This window comes from Rhincodon typus, chromosome 28 (assembly GCF_021869965.1).
Source record: "Rhincodon typus isolate 14 chromosome 28, sRhiTyp1.1, whole genome shotgun sequence".
NCBI lineage: Eukaryota > Metazoa > Chordata > Chondrichthyes > Orectolobiformes > Rhincodontidae > Rhincodon > Rhincodon typus.
Genome location: NC_063359.1, coordinates 6,286,821 through 6,302,721, shown reverse-complemented (window position 1 = coordinate 6,302,721; position 15,901 = coordinate 6,286,821). Strand labels below are relative to the sequence as shown.

Here is a 15,901-nt window from a genome sequence, read left to right as displayed (position 1 = left end):
ACAGAATGCACCAAGGTTTCTACAGCATAATCATCCCACCGCAAGCAAGGGGTTTTTTTTTTGCATTAGTATTTCATGCTGTACAGCAACATTAGACAAGACTTCACAGTCAGGCATATTGTCCTGCATAGTGGAATAGCCTTCCGCAGTCATACACAAAGCAAAGGGGATCTGGGGAAGAGGCTAATGGGCTCCTCACCTTACTGCTGCCCAGAGGATTATATTGTATTTCAGGGCAATCGACGAGAATTGAGCAATGAATACTGGAGACTGTACAATCCCTCACCAAGAAATGTGTATAAATATTCAAATGTACAGCACGAGATCCAGTGAAGCATTAATTTTTATGTATGTTGATCAAACTCAGTTCTGCATTTTATTCCCCAAAAATACCAAATTAAATCTACACCTATGCAAGTCCTGGGTAAAAAAAGGACCTGAGCATGGAAGGCAGCCCAGGATTGCTTACATTTTCCAACACGGGTGCAATGATTATTATCCAGTATTAATTTCTGTGACAAGCACCAAACAAATGCAGGTCTCAGCAATCTTTCAGTCTTCAATTAAATTAGTTAATGATTACATAGTTAAGCAACACCTCTCTGATGCTATACCACTGCTAGTGTTTGCACCCAGGCTCTGCTAATGGGACTCTTAATGTAAACAATCAATGCTTCCCAAGCCTGTGGCAACACAATGACTGGCCATCAGCTGGGAGGCAAACCAACCCAACCAGGGACACCAATGCAAGAATTTTGTGTCCCATAACCAGAACACCTGAACAGATGAGTGTACAACACTGGTGAATAGGATGAATTCTAGAGTAGTTTCACAATATGCTTCTTCCCAAGATCAATGCAAAACAACACATAGACGTTACAGCTTCACAAGTGTAGGCACCATGCTACTGACCCATTACTAATCCTTGCCAAACGGGCACTATTTAGCTGAGAAGAAGTGGGGTGACAGGAGGCTCTTGCGAAGAACAGGCTACGGAATTGACTCATTAGGCCAAATAGCTTATATTCTTATGTATAAATATTTCCTTTCCAAAAGCTCCCATCATAATTTCCGAAATGATGAAACCTTCTGATTGATTCTGCTTAAACATACTTTCACCTGTGCACTACTACCTTGTGTTCATTCTCTTCCTCTGCCCAACGATACTTGCCTCTCTGATTACTTACCTTCCAGAAGGCGCAGACATCTCAATGAGATACAATCACATTGGTTTTGGCCATCTTTTATCAACCTGCCACCAGCCCCATTCATTACCCATGACTCCTAATGCCAGCCAAGGCTCCACACACTGTTACCCACAAGGGATGCTGTGTGGCCAACAGAAACAGGAACACCAGTTGATTGTCCCCTCCACATCCAAGGGCTGTTAATGTCAACTTCAATGTCCACCTGGCCATCCCAGTAGAAACTGGGGACTGAATCTGAAGAGACCTTCCAGATCATCACACTCACTGACACACTTAGTCACTGATCAGGGCATACAGTGTGGTGAAGATTAGCAGGAAGCTATTAAAAACCAGCAGAGGACAACTAAAAAGAAAAATCAGCAAGAGAGGGAGAAGACAGAATGTGAGGGCTAGCTGGCTAGTAATATATAAGAAGATTGCAAGAGATTTTTTGATTAGATAAAAAGCTAAGACAGAAGCAAGAGTCCATGTTGGACCATTGGAAGATGAGGCTGGGGAAGTATTAATGGGAAACAAAGAAATGGCAGAGGAACTAAATAGGTACTTTGCATCAGTTTTCACTGTGAAAACACTGGCAGCGTTCTAGAACTTGAAGGGAGTCAGGGTGTGGAGTTCAGTGTTAGCAGCCATCACAAGGAGAAGGTGCTGGAGAAGCTGAAAGGTCTGAAGGTAGAGGAATCACCCAGGCGAATGGACTAACCCTACGTTTCTGAAGGAAGTAGCTGTGAAGATTGCTGAGGCATTGGTGGTAATTTCTCAGAAATTCCAGGAGTCTGGGAGGGTCTCAGAGGACTGAAAAATGGCTAATGTAATACCCCTTTTTCAGCAGGGAGGGAGGGTGTCAGAAGACAGGAAATTATAGGCTGGTTAGTGTGACCTTGGTCATCGGTAAGATTTTAGAGTCCATTATTAAGGGTGGGGTTGCAGAGTATTTGGAAGTGCATGGTAAAATAGGGCTGAGTCAACATAGCTTTGCCAAGGGGGTGGGGTCATGTCTGATAAATCTGTTCAACAAAGGATAGCCAGTGGATGTGATCCATTTGGAATTCCAGAAGGCCTTTGACAAGGTGCTGCTAAATAAGATAAGAGCCCATGGTGTTAGGAGTAAGAACTGGCATGGATAGAGGATTGGCTGATTTGCACAAGGCAGAGAATGGGGTTAAAGGCGTCTTTGTCAGCATGGCAGCCGGTGACTATTTGAGTTCCACAGCAGTCAGTTTGGAACCACACTATCCACAATATACATTAATGACCCAAACAAAGGAACTGAAGGCATTGTTACTAAGTTTACAGATGACACAAAGAAAGGTGGAAGGCCAGGTGGGGAGGCTGCAGAAGAACATGGACAGGCTGGGAAACTGGGCAAAGAAGTGGTAGATGAAATACAATGTGGGAAACTGTGTGGTTATATACTGTGCTAAGAAGAATAGAGGCACAGACTATTTTCTAAAATGGGGAAGGGCTTCAGAAATCTGAAGCATGAAGGCACTTGAGAGTCCTATTTCAGGACTGTCTGAAGGTTAATATACAGGTTCAGCTGGCAGTTAGGAAGGCAAATGCAATGTTTCATTCATTTCAAGACGGCTAGACTACAAGAACAGAGAGGTACTGCTGAGGCTGTACAAGGCTCTGGTCAGACCACATTTGAAATATTGAGAGCACTTTTGGGCCCTGTATCGAGGGAACAATGGAGGAGGCAGCCTTGGAGGGGGTCCAGAGGAGATTCACAAGAATGATCCCAAGGATGAAGGGCTTGCCATAATAGGGAACAGTTGAGGACTCTGGGCCTGTAGTCAATGGAGTTTAGAAGAATGAGTGGAAATCTCATTTAAAAACTTATAGAAGACTGACAGGCCTGGATAGAATGGAGGTGGATAAGATTCTTCCATTAGTAGGAGAGGCTGGAACCTGAGAAAACAGCCTCAGAGTGAAGGGATGATCCTTTAGAACTGAGAGGAGGAGGAATTTCTTCAGCCAGAGGCTGATGCATCTGTGCAACTCATTGCCACAGAACGCTGTGTAGGCCAAGCGACTAAGTGTATTTAAGGCAGAGATAGATAGGTTCTTGATTAATAAGGGGATCAAGGGTCACAGGGAGAAGGCAGGAGAATGGAGTCGAGAAAAATATCAGCCATGATTGAATGGTGGAGCAGACTCGATGGGCTGAATGGCCTAATCTGCCCCTACATCTTATGAATCTTATGGCATTCTGGGCATGGTTGGTAAGTTCATTGCTCTAACCGATTTAAAATTACTGGCATAAGAAATTGAGGGGAATAACGAAAAGAAATTATTTTTATGTTGTGCAGGATGGTGGAAATGACTTCAATATATGAGCTTTCAAACGAGAACTGAAAAACATACTTGAAGGGGAAACATTTGCAATTCTGTGAGGAAAACAGCATAGGAGTTGCGATTAATTAGACAGCTGTTTCAAAGAACCAGCAGGGGCATAACGGGAGGAATGGCACATTTGTGTGTGTCGTTTGACTTGACAAGAGGGAGTTCTAACCAGACAACGCGAGTTCAGTCCTGCAGCATAGGTTTTGCAAAACCGAGGACTGTTGAATTAAAAAAAAACAAAAACAAAACACACCCATAACATCGGTGTACAGGCAAAGCTAGGACAAACAAAGCAGTTCTAATTGAATCTGAATGAAGAAAACAGTGAAGAAGGTTATCTAAGATTACAAAAGGATCTTGATCGATTGGGTTAGTGGGTTCAGGAGTGGCAGATGGAGTTTAATTTGGATAAATGAGAGGTATTGCACCTTGGTAAAACAAACAAGGGCAGCACTAATACAATTAATAGTAGGGCCCTGGGTACTGTTGTAGAACAAACAGACCTTGGAGTTTAGGTACATAATTCTTTGAAATTTGCGTCACAGATAGATAGGGTGGTTAAGAAGGCAATTAGCACACTTGCCTTCACTGCTCAGACCTCTGAATATAGGAGTTGGGACGTCACGTTGAGATTGTACAGGATGTTAGTGAGGCCTCTTCTGGAGTACTGTGCGCAGTTCTGGTCGCCCTGTTACATGAAAGATATTATTAAACTGGAGACGGTTCAAACAGGATTTACTAGGATGTTGCCCGGAATAGAGGGTTCGAGATATAAAACATAGACTGAAAAGACTGTGACATTTTTCACTGGAGCATAGGACGTTGAGGGGTGACCTTATTGTTGAGGTTTATAAAATCATGAGGGGCATATAAAAGGTGAATGACAAGAGTCTTTCCCCAGCATGGGGGACTTCAAAACTAGGGGGCATATTTTTAATGTGAGAGGAGAGAGATTTAAAAAAGGACATAAACAGCAACTTTGTTTGCAGAGAGTGGTTTGCATCTGGAATGAACTTCCAGAGGAAGTGGTGGATGCAGGTAAATTTATAATTTTTAAAAGACATTTGGATAAGTTCATGAACGGGAAAGATTTGGAGGGATATGGGCCAAACACAGGAAGTTGTGAATAGTTCAGTTTGGGAACACAGTCAGCGTGAACTGGTTGGACCAGAGGGTCTGTTTCCATGCTGTATGCCCCTATGACTTTATAAAATTAGTTATCGACATCTTTGGTATCTGAAGGTACTAATAGTCTGTTGTATGTTGGCAACATTTTCAAGAGAATTTATTTTAAGTATTCTAAGAAATGCATAATCATATAACAAGGGTATTATTGGGGAACACAACTTGTGAAGGTGCGGAATTATCCATAACCCCACTTCGATCAGATATTTAGGAATCAGCTAAAGCAACAGAACCCACTGTTTTGGTCTTTTCACATCCTCAACTTTCACATCCTTAACTTCAAGACAATTAATTATTCATACAACTTAGCAGCTGAGGTTTGCTAAGTAGGGCTATATAAGACAATTTAGACCAACTATTAGCAAAGTGATTCATCTTAATGAAAGTTCAAGATTGTAAACCAGACCTTTGTATTTCATGTGCTCCAATTAAATCCCGGCTGTTGAAATATCATTCGTGAAGCTTATAAAGAATTCTTGCCTAACTAGAAAATAAAGACAATGGCACAAAATGTCACTCAATTCAAATCACATGCAAATAAATTGAAATGTGTTGGCCGTGAGGTTCTACAGAGTACAGCATTACTTTCTGCAACAATTTTCACCTGCACAAAGGCTTGTGGGTTCAAATCCGATTCTGAAGACTTGAGTATCAAATTTAGTTTGAAGGTACGTTCTGTGGTGCAATGGTAGTGTCTCTGGCTGAGGTAGGAGGCTTGGGTTCAAGTCCCACCTGCTCCACAGGACGTAATAACATCGCTGAACAGCTTGTTTAGAAAATATCCAAATCTAGCCTAACCATCCAATACAATACGAGAGAGAAGTGCACCAGAGTATTGTCTCTGGTTGAGTTGCTCTCATGGGGATGGAAATAATCTCATAATGATTTAAAAGAAGAGCAGGGGAGTTTCTGCAGGTGCCCCAGCCAATATTTATCCCTGAACAAACACCACAGATATTCTGGTCATACATCTCATTGCAGGTCGTAGAAGTTTACTCTGAACAAATTGGCAGTCATATTCCCATACAAAAACACTTCAAAAAAAGTACTGCTTTGTTCATGAAGAACTTTGGGATGTCCTGAATCATGGGATCCCTACAGTGTGGAAGCAGACCATTCAGCTCATAAAGTCCACACTAACCCTCTGAAAAGCACACCATCCAATCCCACCCCCTACACCACCCCTGCATTTCCCATGGTTAATCTGCTGAGCTTGCACATCCCTGAACACCATGTGCAATTTGGCATGGTCAATCCACCTAACCTACGCATCATTGGACTGTGGGAGGAAACCACAGCACCCAAAGGAAACGCACACAGACAAGGGAGTAATGAGCAAACTCCACACAGACATTTGCCCGAAGCTGGAATCGAACCCGAGTCCCTGGCGCTGTGAGGAGCAGTGCTAAATGTCGTGAAGGCATGAAAAGATCAAAAGAAATACAACACAGTGGCAGTTTGATGAAATTGAATTTACTGTAGCAACATACTTTTACTTGTACATTAAAGTCTAGAGTGATGGTTAATGATGGTAGAACTTCTAACCTTCCATTCGTCACATAGCTGACCAAGAATCACACTTGTTCTCACTGATCAATATTTAGCCTGTTAGAAGGATTTACGAGTTAACACATAACCTGCTTACATTACCAAAGCACTTTGCTTGGCCTTCAGATTGATTAACCCCACCACTTCTTGGAATGTCTCATTTGTGTCATGTTGTCTTTGCTCTCAACAGAGCAGAACCATTTTCACTCCTATCATTTATACCTATTTTACATCTCTATTACTCCTTTACTATCATTAGCACTCCCTGTGCCTTTTGCTCAAGGCACCCTCAGCTCTGTTCCACTTGTTTCTCCTCCCGCTTTGTCAACCGTATTAAGAACCAGCATTTTCAGTCCCTTTCAGTTCTGAAGAAGTCATACTGGATTGAAACATTAACTGTTTCTCTCTCCAAAGAATCTGCCAGACCTGTGGAGGTTCTCCAGCATTTCCTGATCTTATTTTACATCAATTCTGGAATTGAGCTCACACTCTGATCTTATGACTCAGAGGCAGGGATGCAGAACAAGACCTCCCCTTATAATTAAAACTACAATGAATACTGTAGGTTACTTCTAACAAGAAACTTCTGTGTGACTAGTACAGGAATATAGGAGCTGGATTGAGAGGGAAGGGGTGGGAAAAGCTAGTTCAATACTGAACACAGCAGGGTGCTATGGGACAGGTAAAGAGAGAGGAACTAGATGTGAAACAAATTGCAGTCGCAAAGGAATAAGGGAGAATGCATAAAAAGTCATAAACCAGCAAACACCACACAGCACGGTAGGCAGTACTGGTTGGGGAGTGTTGAGATTATCTGTACTTGCCTTTCATCATGATTACGGAAAGAGCCAGTGCATTAAAAGACAATGTTTATTTTTCCTCACAGTCATAATTTACTTGAACAATACACATTTGAGTCGAACTACAATCATTCAGCCAGGCAGCGAGTCTGTTTCCAGGGCTTTCAGGATGAAATAGGTGAGCTATTAGGGTGTGAAATGAAAAGTCATTTCATTTCTTCTTTAGACATGACTCTCTATGAAGGCACAAATAGGATGTCAAAAAGTTTGATGAGAAAGTAATAGTCTTTGTAGAACATACATGTTTCTGTATTCTGCTTTGTATATGGCAGCACAGTTATATTTATTGCAATTACTCAGGAGATACAATACAAAAATAAGCTATTCAGCCCAATCAACCCATGCTGTTATTTATATTCTATTCCACATTCTATTTTAACCCTTTCTCTTTAAACTATCGGCATAACTATTCTCTCCTTCCTCATATCGTTTTTGATCGTGTTTTTAAATACACTGACACAATTCTTCTCAATCAGTTCCTGTAGCGAGTCCCAAATGCTCTCCACTCGCTGCATAATCATGGCTTTCATAATTTCTCCACTTGATTTCTTCGTGGCTACCTTGACATCCCCTGATTTTCCACAATCAGTCACTTCAGTGAGGTGACCAAGTTTAATGCATTCAGGCTTGCTGCCAATACAAAAGCTTAGTGAAAATGTAGGCTGTGAGGAGGAAGTGAAAAGGCTGCTAACAGATCAAGACGAATGAGTAGACAAGGTGGGAGATATTAAATTATCAGGTTTGGTTGGCAGACTAAATTTCAGAAGGTCAGAGACTAGTGAACGTCGCTACTCAAACATGGAAGTTCTTGTACACAAATCACAAAAAGTTAATATACTATAAAATTAACACACAATGAGAAAACAGTAAAGAAAATAGTGTGCGCCCTCAACGAAGTTGAATTATATGAAAAAAAAGGAAGTCTTCCAGTAATTATGTAGGGATTAACTCTCCTTACCAAGAGGAAGATTGCTGTTTTTTTAAAAAGGAGAGAGGGTGCAACAAAAATTCATCGGGTTAAGTCTTGGAGTTAGAGGGTTGTCACTTGAGAATAGATTGAGTAGAATGGGCCTATAATCATCAATTACAGACATTTCCGAGAAGTATAAAACTTCCATAGGATTTAACAGGGAAGGCACTGAGAGGCTCTTTCTCATGGCTGGGAACTGTAGGATGAGGGATCGGGAAAAGGAATGGGTCTTTTAGCACTAATATGATGGGAAATATCTCCACTCAGAGGACTGTCAATCTTTGGAATTCTCTCTCCTCCCTAGGGCTGCAGACGTTTATTTGTTAGGTATAATTGATGCAGAGATTGGTAGATTTTTGAACGTTAAGGGAATTCATGGGATTTGATGAAAAGGCAGGAAAGTAGCATTAATGTAGAAGTTTGGCCAAGATCTTATGATGAAGTAGGTTCAACCTTATTCCAGCTCCCATTTCCTAGATTCTTATCATATATTTAAACTATAGTCACAAAACTGTATTTTAACAATGGGCTCAAATTAACATTTTCACATCTTCTCTAAGTTGCTGTTTGATATAACGAGCACAATCAATTTATATTAACACTTGAGCTCACTGCAAAACACAGAGACCAACAGATCAAACTCCAATCACCCCTCATACAACAGGATGTTGGAGTCTGCTTGATAATTCAGAGGCCCAAACTTGCATTTGCACGTGCAATTTAGTAATACTATAGGTACAACAATGAAAAGAAGCACAATACAGATAACAGCTGAAAGAAAGAGCACTTCTTTACTGAGAACATCAAATGTTGCCAACAATAGGCAATATTATGAGGTCTTGTGTCATGCAACATTTTGTCCCATTAAAACGTTCAAATAATCAGGATATTGTACAATTGGTGCAAGAATGTTGGATATTCTATAGTGATACTAGCCACTGCCTAAAAAAGTGGGCATCTCCCCCTGTTGTCCTCATACTTATATGTCAATAATTACTGCGAGACAGATTCAATACTGTCTTGCGTGTGCAAACTGACTGCTGCATTTCCTAAACCAGATTACACTTTAAAAAACAAAACCCTCAACGGCTAAGGTATTGTAGCATGTCTGCAAATTGTGAAATGTGCTACACGAATGCACAATGTAAATGACATTCTGTGTGATGATAACAAAAGTATGCTTTCCTTCCTTATCCTTCTCAAACAGTCATATAGCTGGCTGGAACTGCTCTACCCCGGCTCTGTTCATTTCTATCTATTCATAACCAGAGAACTATAGGCAATGACTTCTCTTCCAGCTCTTGCACCATTACGTCTGCTGCCCACCCTCTAACAAGCATGACACAGTGTGGAGCTGGAGGAACACAGCAGGCAGAACACAGAAATTTCTGAAGAAGGGTCCCGACCTGAAACGTCAGCGTTCCTGCTCCTCTGACGCTGCCTGGCCTGCTGTGTTCATCCAGCTCTACACTTATCTCTGACTCCAGCAACAGCAGTTCTTATAATCTCTAATAAGCATGGATCCTTAGCCGTTCTAGTTTCTCATATACATGCTATCCTTTGATACCATCAGAAGCCAGAATCAGTTTTCACACATACACTGATGACACCCAGCTTGACCTCACAAGCATTGATCTGGACTCTTCCATTCTGACTCTGCAGTCAGGTTGCTTATCAGACATCCAACATTGGATGATCAGAATTTTACTGCAGTTTTATTTTGTGAAGACTGAAGACGCTATTTTTGGTTCCTGCTCCAAACTTCATTCCCTAGCTGAGTCTGTCTCTCCCCCTGGTAACAGTCGGAGACTAACCATGGGGTCACTCTGAGGTACAGCCGCAACATGACCTCCCAACTCCTATGCTCAATTCACTGACCAATAAAAGCAAGTGTACTAAACGCCTTCTTCACCATCCTGTCGACCTGCAACTCCACTTTCAAGGATCTGTGCACCTGCACCCTTAGGTCTCTTATTTTTGGGGTTCTTTCCCCAAGTGTAATACATGTGCTCATACATTCAACTATCAACAATGATTATGAACATAGTCACCATTCCTTTGCTATATTTGAAGTATTTATAAAAACAGCCATCAGGTATTTTATATCGAAAGACAATGCCTCAACAATGTCTCATGCAAAGCATGAAACTTCCCACACACCCCTAGTGTTATGCCCAAATGCTGGATTTTTACCCACAACTTTCAGATCGAAGGCAAGTGTGCTACTCGTTGGGTCACAGCTGACACTACGATATATTTAACTGACACAGCCGTTGAGAAAGGCTGTAATGCAACTCAAAATAGTTTCACAGTTTCAATATTGTTTGAAGCCATCATTAAATCGACTGAAAAATTACACACTTTTTCAGAAGTTTTACTGTTGGGTCTCTCAAATCCAACTCTGCTCCATTATATTCACTTGTCTTAGATATATCTTCAAGTTAATTTTTACACCTGGCTCCAAATGAGCAAATGTACCTCCAATTTAAAATTTTAAACATTCTTCACACAAACAGGTTTTTTAAAAATAAAACATAGACCACTGCAGGCAACCATGTAGACATTGTTCCGATGGCCTTTCCAAGAAAGGGCCAGAACTTGCAAGAACTTGATACAAGTCAGTTTTTCCATCTTCCTGTTCCATCTCTTTGAATTCTACAGCTGGTATTGTAACATTCAAGGACGCCAAATGTGTTACTGATGAAGAAGAATGTACATTCTTATAGCACCTTTCACAACCTGAGGATGCCCCAAAGTGCACAATAATGCACTTTTTCGATTCATCTTATTGTTGCCATCTATGAAACACAAGAGACAAATTGTGTACAGCAAGCTACCATAAAATGTCCAGATAATGTGTTTTAGTGAAGTTGGTTGAGGGATAAATGTTGGCCAAGGCCCAAGATGGAAACTCAGTTCAATGATTCACCTGTAAGGCAGAACATCCGACAGGAAGCAGCTCAACAGTCCTACTTTGCAATGTCGCTCTGAATTACATACTCAAGTCTCTCATTTGGGGCTTGCATTCACAACCTTCTGACTAAATCACAAGTGTTCTACAGTTAGCATAAGGTGCAAACCAGAAAGTGGTAAAAATCACAACACAATTGCAAAATGCAAGCTCGCCAGCAATTTAAATCACACGATTACTATAACGTGCATCGACCCTAGCCAATGTTATCCAGCAGGCTACGGACCAGTGAACAAGCAAATAAACATAGTACACCAAAGGGCTATTACATTTTGAGTCCAATGCTGTTGTATCACATATTTTATTGATCATGCCCAGTGTTATTGATTAATGGATTGGTACATTGAGACTGCATTTCTGCTCCCGTGTTTAATGTGGATAGCAAAGCAATTCATGCTGCTAAGAACCAATGAAGTCAAAAAGTCTCTCCGTCTCCCTCCCTGCTTCCAAGCGAAATAGTGATTGGCAAACAAAAACAAAAATGATACGTTGTTGATTATTAAGGGGATCAAGGGTTAGGGGGAGAAAGCAGGAGAATGGGGTTGAGGAACTTATCAGCCATGATTGAACGGCAGAGCGGACTTGATGGGCCGAATGGCCTAATTTCTGCTCCTATGTCTTATGATGACCACCAATTACTACCTTATGCCCTGAAAAAACACTGAGAAATTGCCCCACCATCAAGTCAGATTGCCTGCTCTGTAGAGATGCAGTTTGTTAATACTACGACAACACTTATTAAGCATTACCCCCGAGCACAGATTTAACTCAACTGTTGACTGTTACGAAAGGTCTGACGTTTGGTACAAAACTAGGAAAGGGTTAACGCTGAAGCCTCAAAAAGATGGCCATGTCACAGTTACTAGTCTATCCCAGGCACTGGTCAAACCCAGGCAGACACGCTCAAAGCCGTATTATATTTATAACGTCTGGCAACTGGAAGCGCTTTTTTATATATTTCCAGTTGAGGGCCACGGACAAATGCATTGCACCGCTCGAGTATAGATGCTGAAGTGCGTAGTGACAGAAGTGTATCTCCCTGCAGGCAGACAGGCGCTAGCACAATGTAACCAGCAGCTGGGTCTGCTTTCCCCAGGCCAACGGGAAGAAACTTCGGGAGGGAGGGAAGACGAACTCCCGGGTCAGGAGGGAATGTCTGGGAGACTGTGCGGGGGCATTCTGTCAGAACAGAAACCCTCCCTCAATCAGGAAGCTGAACCCACCAGCAATGACCAGACGGATTCCCCTTACAGAAAAGCTGCAGACCGAGGGTTTATTTTTATTTTTGTTTTAAAACAAGAAGTGGGGGGGGTTGGGGGAGAAGTCACTCACCGGGCTCCGGCGTTTCAGGGTGATGTTCTTCCAGAGTAGGAGATGTAGCTGGTGGAGGAAGCCCATGGCTGCGCTCTCTCTCTCTCTGTGTGTGTGTGTGTGTGTGTGACAGAGAGAGAGAGAGGCTGCGGATAGCGGAAGGTTAGCGGCGCCTCTCCGCTCGCTCTACGCCCGGACTCTGCTCACTGGGGGCGGTAGCAGTGGTCCCGCAGCCCCGGGGTAAAGGGGGGAATAGCCCCAACATCGCTGCCCCCTCCTCCTAACCCCACACCACAAAGAAAATAAATAAACCCGGGGGGACGGGGAGGGTGGGCGCTGGAAACAAAGACAAGAAGCAGGAGGCAAGCGGCTGCAGCGTGCCCGCGAGCGCGCTCGCTCCCGTCTCTCTCTGCCCGCGTCCCCCGCCGTCGCTCTGGGGACGCGCGCTACCGCTGTCACCCAGTTCTGGGCGCCCGAGCGCGTCCCCGTCATCCCGCTTGCCCCCGTCGTGCTCGTGCACCCCCCGTATCTGCATCTCTTGTGAGTCTCACTTTGTTACTCTGCACCGGGGGGAAAACAGATGTAATCGTGCGTTTCCAATATTTCAGAGTTGATCATGTAGATATCTGACTGCATATGCGCATCTTCACAAAGGTGTTTATACTTCAATGCATTATGTGTGTATATTTGGAGGAAAAAACTTTTCATTTGTATAGCGCCTTTCACAACCACAGGAAGTCTGCTCTACAGAGAGTTGAAGTACTTTTGACGTGTAGCCATTGTTGTGATGTAGGAATTGCAGCCGGGAATATTGCTGGCAGCAAGGTCTCATAAAATAAGGACGTGGTTTATGATCAATAAATTTGTTCTTTTTGTGATTAAGGGATACGGTCCTGAGAGGTTGTAAGTTCACCTGAGACTGCAGACAAGACTTTAGATTAATGTCTTATTTGACAGGCATCACCCTTAATACCACCTGAGAATGGCAGCTTTGACTTTGGTGCCAAAGTTCTGGAGTGGGACTTGAGCCCAAAATCTTATGACTCAGAGGCAAATGTGCTTCCAAATGAGATATCCTTAAGTGTAAATATGTTCATACACATGCACATCATTGTATATGTTTCAGTGTTTCTACTGATATGTATTTGTGAGCATATGTATGAATATGCGTGACAGAGAACTAGAGTATCCAATAGTGACCACACCTTCATTGGCACCACTGCAGCAGAATTTGCTGTTCACATGTAGACCTTACTATCCACCAGAGGCCTGCAACTAATGAGTACAATCGTCGTAACATTTTCACCTGCAAAGTAATTCCAAGAAGGATATATGAATAAATGCATTAATTATTGTAGTAGAATTGAATTTTTTTCTAAAAATATACTTTATTCATAGCATTTGTAAAAGTACATTACAAAACATTTCAACTTGAAAATTGCAGAAAGCGTAATAAAATTCAACTCATCCCCATACAGCATGTACCATCCTTGGACACCAGAAAGCAATTGTAATGCTCCGAATATTTACAATATCCGTTCAATATCAACTGTATAATCTGAGGATAAATCATTTCAAATTGCAAATTACAGAAAGTACAGTCAAATTAAACTTATTTCAAATTTTCACAAGTTATTTTCAATCCCAAATAGACAAAATGCTGAAAATGCATTGCAGATCAGGCAAAATCAGTCAAGATATGACAAGGGTACAGAAGTAAACAACAATGATGGCTTCAAGTATCAGCAACTGAAGATAAAAGGAAATTGTTCAACACTGTTCAAGGGCGGCACGATGGTTCAGTGGTTCGCACTGCTGCCTCACAGTGCCAGCAACCTGGGATCACTTACACCCTCAAGTGACTGTCTGTATGGAGTTTGTACATTCTCTCCATTTTTGCGTGGGTTTCCTCTGGGTGCTCTAGTTTCTTGCCACAGTTCAAAGATGTACAGGTTAGGTTGGCTTGGCCATGGAAAATACAGGGATGGGGTGGGATGCTATTTGGAGGGTCAGTGTGGACATGATGGGCTGAATGGCCTGCTTTTGCACTGTAGGAAATCTATGAAAATAAAGTCTGGATTTTCTTTGAGGGAATGGTGAATGTTCAACATTATGAAAGGTATAAGAAAGTTAATGGATATCAATTTTATTCACAATGGTGAAGGGTTCGAATAGCAAAGGACACTTTAAACTTTATATTTTCTTTGTTCACATGCTTTTAATTTTTTTTGTCTATCCAGGGATGCTTTTTTCACCTTTGAACACTTCTGTTTACCATCACCAAATCTCCTGTTTAAATTTTGTTTCTCCACGACTAAATCTCCTGTGTTTTGGACTGACAAAAAACAAGTTACAAGCTCTGTCCAATGGGTGCAGTGCAACAACAACAGAAGGGGAGGGAAGGTGTGGTAGGGGTACCAAATTAGAATGGAGTTGGGAAGGGGGAAACTTTAAACTTTAGGAAGGTAGAGTTAACAAGAGACATCAGGCAGGACATATTGAATAACAGGATAATAAAGGAATGGATTAAGTTAATGAGGAAGGATCTTGAAGCATAATATAAATGGATTCAAAAGGTAACTGGTGTGATTCTTGAGATTGAAGATATAGAGAACAAACATTAAAAAGTTAGGCAAATTAAGGTGAACTGTGAAATCTATAAATATTCTTAACCTAATTGAGGGGCAATTTTTTTTACACAGAGTGGCTTGTGTGTGAAGAGAACTTCCTGAAGAAGTGGTGGATGCAGGTACAGTTACAACGTTTAAAGGATATTTAGATAAGTAAGTCAATAAGAAATGTTTGGAGGGATATAGGTCAAACACAGGCAGGTGGGACTAGTTTAGTTTGGGATTATGGTCAGCATGGACTGGTTGGATCTAAGAGTGTGTTTCTGTGCTGTATGATTCTATAACTTTGGAGAGCTTTGGACAGATGAGCACTGGACTAGACTCATGCAAATGAGTCACCTTTTCTGACATTAAATAGCATTCAGAATTATAGTAGAGCAGAGCTTTGCTAAGAATTCTTCAATCAAGACACAATCCACGTGATTTGATATCATTGATGATGTAGTCTAGCTATTAACAAATAACTACAATTCTATATATTACAGAAAGAAGGAACATTAATCATCTATTGATGGAGAATTCTTGCATTATGATCTAGCTCAAAGCATTAAACCTAAAAGTGAAAACAATGATTATTGGGACTTCAAAGGTCAATCTTGAATGGACACACCCCTGCACATGTGATATTTTCAAAATAGTTCAAAAAATGTTTTCAAACTGTTTTCTCTTGCAGATGTAGTTTACACATAGTTGTGTGGTGGAAAAAAAATATGCACAACCATGATCTGTATGTTTAACTGAAAGAATACTTTCAGGTGCATATAAACATAAAAAAAACATAATTTTCCTATATCAAATGATCAAGTCTTTTTTTTGTGTGTGCAATTTATTGTTTACTGCATCAGCTTAAGAAGGGAGAAGATTTTGGCCGGATG

The 15,901-nt window shown here is 41.5% G+C and overlaps 1 protein-coding gene and 1 long non-coding RNA gene across 2 annotated transcripts in view; one reads left to right on the top strand and one right to left on the bottom strand.

The window, feature by feature from the left end:
- Positions 1 to 12,744, bottom strand: part of abca2 (ATP-binding cassette, sub-family A (ABC1), member 2) — a 402,151-nt gene extending 389,407 nt beyond the window's left edge. The window contains exon 1 of the mRNA XM_048613349.1: positions 12,418 to 12,744. Coding sequence (XP_048469306.1) covers positions 12,418 to 12,483 — 66 coding nt within the window. The 5' untranslated portion in view covers positions 12,484 to 12,744. The remainder of the gene's footprint in view (positions 1 to 12,417) is intronic.
- A 99-nt stretch (positions 12,745 to 12,843) lies between these two features.
- Positions 12,844 to 15,809, top strand: LOC125486356. Its single transcript, XR_007265036.1, has 3 exons — positions 12,844 to 12,936; positions 15,099 to 15,145; positions 15,512 to 15,809. It is a non-coding gene; the product is annotated as an uncharacterized LOC125486356 (long non-coding RNA).
- The last annotated feature ends 92 nt before the right edge of the window (positions 15,810 to 15,901 follow it).